Source organism: Saimiri boliviensis, chromosome 12 (genome assembly GCF_048565385.1).
Source record: "Saimiri boliviensis isolate mSaiBol1 chromosome 12, mSaiBol1.pri, whole genome shotgun sequence".
NCBI lineage: Eukaryota > Metazoa > Chordata > Mammalia > Primates > Cebidae > Saimiri > Saimiri boliviensis.
The window spans coordinates 72745867-72761928 of record NC_133460.1 but is presented as its reverse complement, the minus strand read 5'-3'; the positions used below and the strand labels follow the sequence as shown (position 1 = coordinate 72761928).

The window sequence follows — 16062 nt, the reverse complement described above, 5'->3', positions numbered from 1 at the left end:
AAAGCTGGTTCTTTGAAAAAACTTTATTAACAAAGCTTTACCTACATTAAGAAAAAGAAGACTCAAATTACTAAAGTCTGAAATAAAAATGGGGACATTAGTACCAATTGTATGGAAGTTAAAAAAAGATAAGACAGTACTGTGAAAAATTGTATGCCAACAAATTAGATAATCTAGATTAAATGGAGAAATACTGGGAAGCACAAAACATCACAAGACTGAATCACAAAAAAATCTGAATAGACCTGTAACTAGTAACAAGACTAAATCAATAATAATAAATTCCAGAAAAAGTCCTAGATTTGATTCTTTTCATCTGTGAATTTTATAAAACATTTAAATACCATTTTTTCCCCAAAGTTTTTCCAAAAATGGACGAGGAAACACTTCCTAACACGTTCAATGAGGCCAGAATCGCCCTGATAGCAAAGTCAAAGACACTACAAAAGAAAACTACAGACCGGCAGCCTTTATGAATGTTGATATAAAATCCTTAACACAGTGCCAACACACTGAATTCCACAGTTTATTAAATGGATTATACCCGAAGACCAAGTAAAATTTATTCTGCAAAAATGGTTCCATATATCAAAAACAGTATGATACACCATGTTAACAGAAGAAAACAAATTATATGGTCATCTCAATTGGCACAGAAAAAAACACTTGAAAAAAACAGCACCATTTTATGATAAAAATACTCAATCAACTAAGAATAAAAAGAAATTACCACAACATAATGAAAGCCATATATGAAAATCCCACAGTGGTTGAGTGCAGTGGCTCGCTATAATCCCAGCTCTTTGGGAGGCCAAGGCAGGTGAATCACTTGAGGCCAAGAGTTTGAGACCAGCCTAGCCAACATGGTGACATCTCATCTCTACTAAAAATACAAAAATTAACTGGGTATAGTAATGGATGCCTGTAATCCCAGCTACTCAGGAGGCTGAATCAGGGTAATCACTTGAGTCCGGCGGGTAGGAAGAGGATGCAGTGAACCGAGATTGTACCACTGCACTCCAGCCTGGGCGACACAGCAAAACTCTGTCTGGGGAATAAAAAAAAAATCCCATAGCTAACATGATATTCAATAGCAAAAAACTGAAAGATTTTCTTCTAAGGTAAGAAACAAAACAGGATGCCTTATTTCACTATTTCTATTCAACATAGTATTGAATGTATTAGAAAACAATTAAGAATAAAATCATCTCAAATTGGAAAGGAACAAGTAAAATCTCTGTTTGCAGATGATATAATCTTACATGGAGAAAATCTCAAGGATTTCAAACACAAAAAAAGAATAAATTCATGAAGAAGCAGGACACAAATTTAATGTGTAAAAAATCAGTTGTGTTTCCATACCCTAAGAATGAACATTTAGAAAAGGAAATTAAGAAAACAGATTTATAAAAGCATCAAAATGAATAAAATCCTTAGGAATTAACTTAGCCAAGGAGGTAAAATACTTGTACACTGAAAATTACAAAACATTGCTGAAAGAAATGAAAGAATACATAAACAAATGGAAAGACATCTGGTGTTCATGGGTTAAAAGACTTAATACTGTTCAGATGTCAATACTATCCAGTGTAATCTACAGATTAATGCAATCCTACAAAAATCCCAACAACGTTTACTGCAGAAATTAAAAAAAATAAATATCCAGGTGGGAGGAGGAGAGCTCAGGAAAAATAACTAACCGGTACTAGGCTTAATGCCTGAGTGATGAAATAATCTGTACAATAAACCACCATGACACAGATTTACCTATGTAACAAAACTGCACATGTATCCCTAAACTTAAAAGTTAAAAAAAAAAATCCTTAAACTCATAAAGGACCCTCAAGCACCAAAGACATCTTGAAATACAAGAAGTATGGGCACGGTGGCTCATGCCTATAATCTTTGGGACACTGAAGAGGGCAGAATGCTTGAGCTCAGGAGTTCGAGACCAGCCTGGGCAATATGGCAAAACCCCATCAATACAAGAAACACAAAAATTAGCTGAGCATGGTGGTATGGGCCTATAGCCCCAGCTACTCAGGAGATTGAGGTGGGAGGATTGCTGAACCTCAGAGGTGGAGGTTGCAGTGAGCTGAGATTGTGCCACTGCATTCCAGCCTGGGCAACAGAGCCAGACGGTATTTCAAAAATAAATAAATAAATAAATAAAAACAAAAGTTGAAAGACACATACTTCCTGATTTCAAACTTTACCATAAAGCTGCAGTACTAAAATTCGTGTTGTTCTGGCATAAAAACAAACATAACAGTCCAATAGTATGGTCAAGAGAGCCTAAAAATAAACCCTTGCATCTATTGTCGAATAATTTTCAAAAAAAGTGCCAAGACCATTCAATGGGGAAAAAGACAATCTTTTCAACAAATAATGCTGGCAAAATTAGATACTCACATGCGAAAGTGTGAAGCTAGACTCTTACCTAATATCATATACAAAAATTAACTCAAAATGGATCAAACATCTAAATGTAAAAGCTAAAATATAAAACTCTTAGGAAAAAACATGGGAAGAAGTGTTATGGTAAGAATTTGTCAATTATTTCTTGACTCTGACACCAAAGGTACAGGTAACAAAAGAAAACAGACAAGTTGGACTTTTCAAGCTAAACAGCTCCTGCATAGCAAAGGAAATAACCAATACAGCGAAAAAGCAACCCATTCTTTATGGGAGAAAATATCTGCAAATCACATATTCAATAGGGCTTAATATTCAGAGTACACAAACAACTTCTTTTTTTTTTTTTTTTTTTTTTTTTGCAACAGAATCTCGTTCTGTGGCCCAGGCTGGAGTGCAGTGGTGCAATCTCAAATCTCGGCTCACTGCAACCTCTGCCTTCTGGGTTCAAGCAATTCTCCTCCCTTAGCCTCCCAAGTAAGTGGGACTACAGGCGTGCGCTACCACCCCTGGCTAATTTTTGTATTTTAGTAGAGATGATGTTTCACCATACTGGCCAGGCTAGTCTCGAACTCCTGACCTCGTAATCTACCTCCTGTGGCCTCCCAAAGTGCTGGGATTACAGGCGTAAGGCACCGTACCCAGCCAGAGAATACATAGAACTTCTAAAACACAATTTAAAAATCCCAAACTACCCCATTCATAAATGGGCAAAAGACTTGAAAAGACATCATCACTCCAAAGCTGATATACAAATGACCAATGAGCATGTGCAAATGTTCAATATCGCTAATCATTAGGGAATTGCAAATTAAAACCACAGTGAGATGTCATACTCATTAGGATGGCTATTATAAAAAACAAACAAACAAACATAAAAAACAAAAACATGTGATGGTGAGGATGTGGCAAATTTGGAACCTTAGTGCACTGCTGGTGTTAATGTAAAATTGGTAGCCACTGGATCAAAATGGTATGGTGGTTTTTCAAAAATTTAAACATAGAATTACCACTCAGTCCAGCAGTCTCACTTCAGGGTACATATCCAAAAAAAATGAAAGCAAATACTCAAACAGGGATTTATATACCCATATTCACAATAGCCAAAGGTAGACCCCAAGTGTCCATTGATGAATAAATGGATAAACAAAATATGATGTATACATACAATGGAATATTATTCAGCCTTTTAAAAGAAAAGAAATGCTGACATGTGCTACAACCTTGAAGACCTTATGTCAAGTGAAATAAGCTAGTTACAAAAAGATATTGCATGATTCCACTTATATGAGGTACCTAGAACAGTCAAATACATAGAGATGAAAGTAGAACAATAGTTACCAGGTACTAAGAGGAGGAGCAATGAGGCATTATTATTTAATGGGTTTGGCAGTTCAGTGTGGGATAATGAAAAAGTTCTAGAGATGGACACTGGTGACAACTGTACAACAATGTAAATGTACTGAATGCTAAATGTTAATGCTAATGAACTGTATGTTTTATATGTATATATGTTTTATATGTATATATAAATATATAATATATACATTATGTATTTTATATATACATTAAAAATATACAAATATATACATTTTATGTATGTTTTATATATACATGTTTTACATATACATGTTTTATATATACATATAAAACATATACATATAATGTATATATTTGTATATTTTTATATGTATAAACATACAGTTTATATTTATAACATATAGTTTATATATATATATATAACATAGTGTATGTATATATGTGTGTGTGTGTGTGTGTGTGTATATATATATAAAATATATTGTCATAGTAACAAAATTACGTATCTCTGGCCCTATGTATCTTCAAACCTTTATTCCTGCTTTTCCTCAGATGCAACCACCCTCAACTACTCTGATTCTTTTTCCTCATATTTAATTAGGTATTTTAAAATATTATTCTTAATACTGCTTTTATAGATTTATTAACTACAGATTTCCTGCCATGGTAGAAGAGACTTACAAAACTAGTAGTACTCCACACATTTCACTTATCTTAATTCCTCTAAAATAGCAATATCACAATTTTGAGTTAAATCAACCAATGTTAACAACTGTTTCCTTTTTCTAATTTATTCAGTCTTGTAAGAATCCATTACACATTTTTCACCAAATAGTTCAACATTCATCTATCAGTTTGATTATTTTCCCAGAACTTCTAATCTCCTGCTCCAATCAAAACTGCTAACTTTTCAGCTTGTATCACAGCTGTCATCCTGGGACTTTCTTCTTTGTTGCTGCTGAGCTGGATTCTCTGTTTAATGAAGCTCTTCTATTTCATTTCTTGGTTTATTCCCTTGTTTTTGAACCACATCTTCCACTGATCTCCAAAAAAAAGTTCTTCATGAGCAAAGTTTTTCAGTCCTTGAGTTTTCCCCCCAACTTTCATACTTGATTGATGGTTACAGAATTCTAGGCGGAATGAAAAACTTTCAAGGTGATGTTTCATCACCTTCCACTTTTAATTCATATGAAATCATATGAATATGCTATTCATATTCCTAATCCCTAAGTGATTCTAAAAACTTTTCAGTGATTCTCTTTATTTCTGGTGTCCTAAAACAAATTTCATAATAATAATTTGCCTAGTATACGCTTTCTTTTTTCTATTGTGCTTGGCACTGTGTAAGTCTTTTCAATCTGGATGACTTCTCTCCTTTGTTTTCTTTTTATGAATCCTGTCAATTAGACACAAGATCCCTACAATAATCCTATAGCACAGTTTAACTGATAAAATGAACATACGATGCTCTATAATAGTATCTAAAGCAGTCTATATATACTAATAATGTAATAACTTACATATATAGGTCTAATTACTAATTCTATGAATTATACAGAATCAAAGTTATGATCTCAAAAATTCTATGAATTATACAGAATCAAAGTTACCATCTCAAAAATAGATGAAAAATGCCAATAAATAATCTGTTCATTGACAAAGACAGGTCAGACATCTGTCACACAACTCCAGCTGATTTTTGTCATGCAGGAATTTGAGCCAAGTGTTGGAAGATCCTTGGAAATTTAAAAAGCAGCTAGAAATGTAGCTTTTTATGTGAGGTCTCGATTTTTAAATACAGGAAATGTATTTCAATTTTAAACATGGTGTGAATCAACAGTGCTAGGTCAAATAAAGGATATTAACAAGATTAGCCCAAGAGTTGTATACAGGACAATATGGTTTCGAAGGAAATCAGCTTTGGAATCTGACAGACCTGAACTCAACCTTTAGTTTCACTACTTACTATATGTAATGCTTGGAGAAGTTAATTTCTTTTAAACCATCTATGAAATGGGGATAGATATACTGTAGAGATTTAGTAAGATGATACATATAAACTGGCTATAAACAGTTATACATGTAAATAAATATCTAAATAAATCCCCAAAAAATGTTACCTATTATTAAAATACAAAAAAAAATGAATTGGTGTAGACAATATAAACACTGTCTAATCCACTAAGGAAATAAGACTAACAAAACTAGGAGGCGGCCAGGCACAGTGACACAGGCTTGTAATACCAGCACTTTGAGAGGCCGAGGCGGGCGGACTGCCTGAGGTCAGGAGTTCAAGACTAGCCTGGCCAACATGGTGAAACCCTATCTCTACTAAAAATAAAAAACTTAGCCAGGTGTGGTGGCATGTGCCTGTAGTCTCAGCTACTCGGGAGGCAGAGGCAGGAGAATTGCTTGAACCTGGGAGGCAGAGGCTGCAGTAAGCCGAGATCGAGTCACTGCACTATAGCCTGGGCAACAGACTGAGACACTGTCTCAAAAAAAAAAAAGTAGTAGGAGGTACCCAGTAAGAACAGGAGCTTTCATTTGGGGTGATAAAATGTTTTGAAACGATAGAAATGGGAGGTTACACAACATTATGAAGGTAATAAATGTCATGGAATTGTACACTTTAAAATAGTTAGCTTTCTATTATGTGAATTCTGCCTCAATAAAGAAAAAAAGTGGGAAAAAGAGAGGCAATATGAAAGAGTCAGAAATGCTAGAAAAAGAGAATGAAACTGACCATTCTTTCCTCAAAATTATTTTGAAGCCTGCCTATAAATAATCTCTCTAGTTCCTTTTTTAAACTGAATAGCCAATAGTGATAATGTTAGGGCAACAAATACTTCCTTTTTATTGAAAATTAACATACAACTAAGGTTGATAAATTGAGAGATCAACATATTTCAAGTGTTTCAAAAGAATATTTTGAGACTAGGCATGGAGGCTCATGCTGTAATCCCAGCACTTTGGGAAGCTAAGACAGGTAGACTGCTTTAGTTCAGGAGTTTGAGACCAGCCTGGAAAACATGACGAAACCCTGTCTCTACTAAAAATACAAAAATTAGCCAGGTGTGGTAACACACACTTGTGGTCCCAGCTACTTGAGAGGCTGAGGCGGGAAGATCACTGGAGCCCAGAAGTCGAGGTTGCAGTGAACCATGATCAAAGCATGACTGCATTCCAGCTTGGGTGACAGAGTAAGACTCTGTCTCAAAAAAAAAAAAAGTTTGTGTGGAGGACAGGGTGTTCCTGAACTATTACACGCTGCTTATACATGGGAGAAAAACACTCACAGTGAACAAGACAATAAATAAATCTTTTTCAAAAATCACTGTGTATCAGAAAACTATGCTCTAAAAGCATTTCCTTATAATATAGGACTCTTGCCACCAAAAAAGGAAAAAAAAGAAGGTAGAGGGAAAGAGAAAGGATAGAAAAGGAAAAGAAAAACATCATACTAGAATCTCACTCTTGGGAGATTTACAATGCATAGTGGCATATAAAGGTTCTGCAGTGAGAAAGACAGTTCACTTCTATTAAACTTCTATTAAACTTCTATTAAAACTCCATTCTCCTGATTTATTAGAAACAAAAAAATTCTTTTTTTCTTGTATTTCTTTTCCATTTTATTTATTTATTTATTTATTTATTTTTTATTCAGTCCCTGTAGAGATTGCCAATAATTGCCAATGCCAACTACATTTCCAGTCGTAGAAACAGAACTATTCTTAAGCTATGCCTCTTAAACACATGAAGCATCAATTTGTTAGATTGCTTAGATTTATACCAGATAACATAAAGTAGATAACTTTAATATTAGCTTGAGAGATGAGATTAACATAGACATTGGCGGGCGCAGTGGCTCATGCCTGTAATCACAGCATGAACTGTTGGAGGCTGAGGCAGGCAGATGGCTTGAGTGCGGGAGTTCGAGACCAGCCTAGGCAACATGGCAAAACCCTATCTCTACAAAAAACACAAAAATTAGCCAGGCCTGGTGGTGTATGCCTGTGGTCCCTGCTACTCGGGAGGCTGAGGTTGGAGGATCACCTGAGCCCAGGAGGCAGAGGTTGCAGTGAACTATGATCATGCCATCATGATCATGCCATTGCATTCCAGCCTGGGTGACAGAACAAGAACCGGTCTCAAAAAAAAAAAAAAAAATTAATATACATGTCCTAGAATAATCAATTATCTGAGTAAAACACTGTTTCATATTACCAGCATGTCAGGGTGAGAGCTTAGCAGCAAGAAAGGAGGGAAAAGGTAGTAAGTCGAAAAGAAGAAAAAAACAACTTGGGAAAAGTTAGCTTCTATGAGATGTGGCTTTCTTACCCTGTCAATTCTGAATGCTATATAAGCAAAACAACTGCAATTAGGATAGTAAAAAATAGCAAAAAGATAGTAAAAAAACTACAGCTTGATTCATTTTTTCCCTCATTTTCTTTTGGCTTATTTTTTACATTAATTCCCAATCATAGGAAGTAGCCTCAAAAGGTGAAGCTAAATATTTGTTTCAAAAGGACTCTGAGTACCTCAAGTATAAAATTTCACATTGTCGTAACAAATTGTATCCCTAAAAGTTAAGCCGATCAATTTAGCTGGGTGCAGTGGCTCACCCCAATTCCCGTACTTTGAGAGGCCAAACCAGGTGGATTACCCAAGGTCAGGAGTTCAAGACCAGCCTGGCCAACATAGTGAAACTCCATCTCTACTAAAAATACAAAAATTAGCTGGGTGTGGTGGCAGGCCACCTGTAATCCCTGCTGCTCAGGAGGCTGAGGCAGGAGAATCACTTGAACCCAGGAAGCAGAGGTCGCAGTGAGCTGAGATGGCACCACTGCACTCTACCCTGGGTTAACAAGAGACTTCATTTAAAAAAAAAAAAGTACTGAGCAATGTAGGTATGAAGGTATTTGCAATCTGCGTTTACTCAAAGCAGTGATGTAGTACAACAACAAAGTCTAATCTTTGCAGAGTATTTTCTGTTTGAGGAAAAATCACAGAAAAAAAGATGCAATGAGAGAGAAAAGAATCATTTTAAATATTCTTTGGGCATTCTAATAGAACAAAGAAAAATCCAACTGAAAATACTTTTGTTAAGAGAAAAATTAAAGTATAGAAAAAATTTAAACACATTTTTCACTGTGACACTATCATCTTTGAATCAAAAAAAGAATCACCACTGATCACAAATATTCCCAATATTATATGAACCAATTAAGGAAAATTAATCACTTAGGTACTAGGTACAGCCATTCTTTTGGAGACTTTATTCCTAACGGGCACATTACTTAGGAATTATTTATTTCTATTTTTGTTGATAGGAAAAACCAATACCTTTATTTCTAGTCACTGTTCATCCTTTTTCTTATAAAAGAAGAGGAGGGGCCTGGGCGATAGAAGCTATCAAAGCTTCATTGGCCAGTTATCCCCCAATCAAAAAAGAATGAAACAAAAGGAAACAAGGACAGCAGAGTTATTATATTCAGCAGATAATTCTTCATGTTGACATGCTATTAATAATATCATAAGAAGCCGGGCGCGGTGGCTCAAGCCTGTAATCCCAGCACTTTGGGAGGCCGAGGCGGGTGGATCACGAGGTCGAGAGATCGAGACCAACCTGGTCAACATGGTGAAACCCCGTCTCTACTAAAAATACAAAAAATTAGCTGGGCATGGTGGCGCGTGCCTGTAATCCCAGCTACTTAGGAGGCTGAGGCAGGAGAATTGCCTGAACCCAGGAGGCGGAGGTTGCGGTGAGCCGAGATCGCGCCATTGCACTCCAGCCTGGGTAACAAGAGCGAAACTCCGTCTCAAAAAAAAAAAATAATAATAATAATAATATCATAAGAGGTGACAAGATCTGTCGGCTCTAAGAACCACTGGCTAAATATTAATCCAGACACATAAAACATTTGTTTTTTAGAAATAGCAGATTTGAAGAAGTCATACAGCTAGACAAAACAAACTAGATAGTGAAGCTAGATAGCATAAACCTCAACCTTGATTACTCATTACAAACTGAATGTGTGAATCTTTTAATTCAGAGGCATAAAATAAGAGTCATCAATCAGACTGAAGGACCAAAACACTTCCCAGCAAAGCATTTTCTTGGTGAAGTTATTACAATCTAAGGTCTGATAATCAGCTGTACAGGAACTTTATCAGTAACTTAAAAGATGCACAATCAGCCTCAATGACAAATGACACACAGAAGAGATCAACATAAAAATAGCACACCAGATTAATTTACCACAAAGATATTCCCACCATAATCAAAAAAGCTTCCCTCTATTCAGAGTACTCACTCTTTTTTGGTATGAGTACTAATCTGGCTAGGCTGAATTAGTGCTTAGTTGAATACAGAATTATAATAATGTGAAGTAGGTCATCTTGTGGGATGTATCATCCAGGCCATAAAGAGGCCTGATAAACACTTCTACACCATAGCAGAGAATACATGTCTGGTGACTATACTGCTCGTTTCCCAGATTCTCCATCTTCCTTAATTCAAAATGTGCCTATCTTTTTCTTTTTTCTATGGCTCATTGCTTTTTCTTTAGAAGTGTTATCACAAGTTATATCAACCTGCTGTTCCCATCAGCTTTCAATGTTAAGCATCCTTCTACTGTGCCCTATCTAACTATGAGATGATGACAAATTCATTTCCCTATTTTCAATTTCTTAAACAGTACTTCTGGCATCCCTAGGTATCAGCTGTAATTTTAATAGAAACTATAAAAAACTACGGGAATTTTTTTGTAGTTTTCGTAGGTACAAAACTTTAATTTTGAATATTACAAAATTCCAAATGAACACAACTCTATACTACAAAAAAAATTGTAAATCTACTGTGGTTCAAAGCAAGTTGCCAAAACTTAACCACTAATAAAACTTACAGCTAGCTGATAAAAGAATGCAGGTTGTCTTATATACTTACACAACTATTATAAAAGGAGTCTACATCTGCATAATACTTTATAAGTTACAAAGTGCTTTCCCATCCATTTTAACATTTAATTGTCATAACCACCAAGCATTTAAATTGAAAGTCTCCAGAAAAGATACTAATGAAAGAGTGTACAGGAAATAAACCAGAATTTTAACTTTCCTTTTTTTAAGAGATGAGTTCTTGCTTGTTACCCAGGTTGGCCTCTACTTCCTCAATTCAAGCCAAGTAATCCACCTACCTCAGCCTCCCAAGTAGCTGGGACTTCAGGAGCACACCACAATGGCTGGCTTGAAATTTTAACTTTTAAAGCCATTAAGGTTCCTACTGACAACGTACAGCTAATGTATTCACACATATATATTTTTGCTCCGAAATTATAAAGTATGTTATGACTATCTGCACATCAGACATGAATTTCTTCTTTCATAAAATATGCCATGAATTCCTAAAATTATGTATTTTAAAAGTAATATTTAAGTGGGCCTTGAGAAACAAATTGTTCTAAATAACTGCACTTAGAAATTTATGCAAAATTATAAAACTGATTAGCCTTGGTACACCCAGCGATTCCTTTCTATATCTCTTGTACCAACCAAGTACTTCTTCAGGTGCTTAGTACACTTATGCACAGTGGTATATTAAAATTTGGTCTACATAAAAATATACAGTATTAGTGATCTACATCTTAGTGTGAATAAATTTACCAGAATAAATCCACTCTAGGATTTTAAGCCTAATCTCCAATTATGAAACAGGACAAAAATCACACTGTAATGGAATCCAGGCATTAAACCTGGTGAGAGGCATTTTATGGAGTCCAGGAAATGATATCACATAAATACCTGATTATGTATAAGATCAGTTCTTATCAAATGAACTGTATCCCAATGAAATCCATTAGGTACAGTAAGCCAAAAAGGATTATAGAGCACTACAATAATAAAATAAAGCTTACATCACAAAGTATCTTTCTGTGGTTTAGAAATCTTTTCTAAATAAAAATTTAACATGAATATAAACATCAATATTTGAAAGAGAAAATCAAAGCATTCTTACCTTACTACATCATCAATATTGTTCCTGTATACGCCTTCAAGTCTTTCTGCAGGAAATCCCATAGCAATAATGTTTGGATAAATATCTGAGTACTCAAGTTAAGGAAATATCTGAAATATGCAGCAATCATACTAAAAGTATACATTTTAAAACATTAGCTACTTATGAAAAGAAAGCTTTCTCCACTATAGCTGGAGTAATAAAAGGTGGTCGATGTATTTATGTATAACCATTTATGTGTAATACTGGTAAAGATAAAAGGTAACTTCCATATTTACAGTATTCAGTTACATAAGAAAAACAGAAACCTTGTGCTTTATAAATCACAGAACTAAAGTACTTTGGGTCAAAAAACAAAAATCAAAACAAAACCCCAAAATCTGCACCTGCCTGAAAAGACAAGAGTTCAACTTCTAATTTCTCCTGGCTAAAAAAGGCAACATGCAGTAGAAAAAAGTAGATACAGAGAAAATCTGGAAGTCAGATTTAAGAGCTGGCTACGTCTCTAACTAGTTGTTTAATTTCCACAAGTCACTTAACCTTCCTAGACCTCAATTTCCTCTTCTACATGATAATTAGGCTCAAAGAGATTAACACTAAAAATTTCTTCCAGCCCTTGCTATCTATACTTGGTAATACAGAACTGAGGTAGAAACTTTATTATCCTTACTTTCAATCAAACTACAGTTGATCAATGAACAAAACCAGTTTGAGCTGTGTGGGACCACTTGTATGTGGACCTTTTTCTATCTCTGCTTCCCATGAGACAAGTCTGACCCTTCCTCTCCTACTCCTCAGCCTACTCAAAGTGAAGGCAAAGGGGATGAAGACCTTTACGATAATCCACTTCCACTTAATGCATAGTAAATATATTTTCTTATCTTTATGATTTGCTTAATTTTTTTTCAGTAGCTTACTTGTATTAATGAAAGTTATCAGTAAGATTTCCAGTCAACTATAGGCTAAATATTAATAATTAAGTTTCGGGAGAGTCAAAGTTACATGTGAATTTTCAACTCAACAGGGGCGTACATGCCCCTACCCACTGTGGTGTTCCAGGGTCAACTGCCACGGATATTTAGCATGCCCATTATAGTCTGTTATGCCACGGACTACAGCTAGCATAAAAACAAACGTCTACACTCAAGAACCATTTATATCCAACTATAAAAATCATCAACATTCTACATTTTGATAATTCTTACCTACTCATCATACCAGCTCCATCAACCTATGAAAATAATCGACTCATGATTTTCTGACACAGACCTTTCACACCAGCCCAGCCAATCTGCCTAAAGCCTCCTTTTAAGACCAACTCCAATAATCTCTGCCCATTCACTTCTGGACTCATTTATCTTCCAAATATAATTAAAGTTGACCTAATCCAAGCCCTTTTCTATGTCTTTTTCTTTCTGCAACTTTCATATTATTGAGTTTATTTCAGTAATATTTTCAATCGGAAAATAATTATTAACTTCCTGAAAGCTATTATTTTGACATTATAGTTTAAGAAAAGGTTGTGTGTATACTATATGGTCTATCTATAAGATAACTATGTGCCGAGAGGAAAGATCTACAGAGTATTTTAAGGAAAAAAACCTGTCCAATAGAGTATACAGGGTACATCTTTTGCACAGGGATGAGAAAAAGAACGTTAACACATATATTTGCTTGAATGTCAACATCCACAATACACATACACACGAATGAGTGATAAATGAGAAACTAGTAACAGTTGCTTCACAGAGAAAGGGAAGAAACGGGGAAAAGCATAGCAAGAACAGGTGGTAGGACTCCTGTGTAAATCTTCATGTATTTTTGATCTTAGAATCATATAAAGAAAAAAAAGACTTTTAATCTCATAAATTGAACAGTGTTAGAAACAAAACTGATTAAAGGTCAAATTGACACCCAGGAGAATGAGAAAGGTTTTGTTACAAAGGCTATTTGGACACTGCACTTCTTGGTAAGAAGTATTCTACCAAGTATTCTACCACTTCCTTTTCTCTTCTTTTAAAGACAGATCGGGTCTCATGATGTGGCACGGGCTGGTCTCAAACTCCTGGGCTGAAGTGATCCTCCACCTCAGCCTCCCAAAGTGTTGGGATTACATGCATGAGTCATACACCCAGCCTCTTCAAACTATTTTTCTTTTCTTTCTTTTCTTTCTTTTTTTTTTTTTTTTTCCTGAGACAGGGTCTCACTTTGCTACTTAGGCTGAAGTGTGATGGCATAATCATGGCTCACTAGAGCCTTGACTTCGTGGGCTCAGGTGATCCTATCACCTCAACCTCCTGAGTAGCTGGGACTTTAGGGACATGCCACCACACACAGCTAAATTTTTGTAAAGACAAGGTTTCATCATGTTTCCCAGGTTGGTCTTGAACTCCTGAGCTCAAGCAATCCACCTGCCTCAAACTTCCAAAGTGCTGGGATTACAGGCATAAGTCATCACACCAGGACTACTTTCTTTATATTGTAGAACTAAGCAATGAAGTTATGCTAATGATTTTAAGGTTCATAATTATAAGTGTAGGAAAACAGAGATAATGTAAAATCAAGAAATCATGTAAAAACTAAAAATATTAGTATGAATTCATGTTTGTAAAAATCTGTTTTCTAGGCCTTTTCTCTGAAATAGCTTATAAGCAACATCACCCTAGCAGTAATAAACATTCCAAGAATGCAGATTTTCGTCTTTAATATCATAATAAACTAAAAGGAATCAAACTTCTTGGAAAAAAGAGTTAATGTCAGGTTTGGAGTAGGGAAGGTACAGGTGAGCCTGGGCTATCTTTTCATGCCAAGAGGAACAAGGAAGGTTTATGGAGATTAATGGCCTATATCAAATGGCCAAAGGAGCTGGCATAAAGGTCCAAATGACCAGCTGTGATAATCTTAGCATCAAAGAAAACATAAATGGTAGTATATTAAAACATCCTGAATTAAACAAAAATCCCTGAGTCTGTAAAGACACTCAAAAAGAAAAAAGTTAAGGCCAGGCATTGTGGGTCATGTCTGTAATGCTAGCACTTTGGAAGGCTGAGGTGGGTGAATTTCTTCAGCCCAGGAGACCAGGCTGGAAAATATGGCAATCCCATCTCTACAAAAAGTACTAAAACACTGGCTGGGCATAGTGATGTACACCTGTAGTCCCAGGCTGAGGTGGAAGAATCACCTGAACCCAGGGAGATTGAGGCTGTAGTGTACCACCACTGCACCACTACACTCCAGCCTGGGCAACAGAATGAGACCCCATCTCAAAAAATAAATAAATAAATAAATAAAGAGTTAAAACAACGAAAAATGCCCTTTTTATTTATCACCTTTGAGGTGGTTAATGGAATACTTTTTCACATTTAAAAATGGTAAAGAGAAGATTTAAGTATTTATTTTGTCTTTCCTATGGAGACTGTATTTAAGGACAACCAAGTCGTCCCATTTCATAAGTTCTCTCTTACCAAAAAACATCAATTAATAAATGTAAAAGAACAGAATTTAAAATCTTATTCTGCAAACCCTAATGAAATTACTGATATACTCTATCAACAAATGGTGTTAAGTCAACAGGTGAGTGGTTGACGAGAAAATGAACTTTCTTACAGAGCCAAAATACTACTACCCAAAATACTTTCTAATGCAAAGAGATAAATATAATTGAACAATGGGGAGAAAGGACTGTCGATGTCCAATTTCAGTGGCCAATCTCTTCATCATAAGTCAAGTAAAGATCATGTAACTTCTGATATACAATATAAAGGACACAGCATCATCTATGACAGTTAAAGATCTTCAACTCAAATCCACCAAGGATTCAGATATAAATTTTAATTTGTGGGAAAGAAATAAGATGGAACAATCTAAATGACATTATGAGACAGTAAACTGGACAAACTCAGAAAGTCTGTAGGACATAACCCAGTCTTTCTTCAACAAGCCAGTATCTTTAAGAAAAAAAAAAAGATGGGAGTATGGGGGGAAGTGGGAAGATGGGTTGCCACCCTTGATTTTTAAAGATATAAGGTTCCTAACAGCCAATTTCATAGGCGCAATGCTGGCCTGGATACTGTTTCAGCCAAAGCAGACATAAAGGACATTTTTGAGCTAACTGGAAAAAAATTTTAACGCAATTTGGGCATTATATAAGGTGAAAACTTACTGAAATGGAAAACTAGATGTAAATGACTAAAAAAGGCAGGTTTCAAAACAATGTACAATACTATTTAGATAAAATATACATATATATATAAATACAGACATATATAGACAAAAGATTATAAAGTACCAAAAGTAGTATGTAGATGGTGACA

The 16062-nt window shown here is 35.3% G+C and overlaps 1 protein-coding gene across 3 annotated transcripts in view; it reads right to left on the bottom strand.

Moving 5' to 3' along the window:
• Window positions 1–16062, bottom strand: part of PTEN (phosphatase and tensin homolog) — a 102913-nt gene that overhangs the window by 60812 nt on the left and 26039 nt on the right. For all 3 annotated transcript variants that reach the window (XM_074382534.1, XM_074382533.1, XM_074382535.1), the window contains exon 2: window positions 11750–11834. In XM_074382534.1, coding sequence (XP_074238635.1) covers window positions 11750–11834 — 85 coding nt within the window. The remainder of the gene's footprint in view (window positions 1–11749; window positions 11835–16062) is intronic.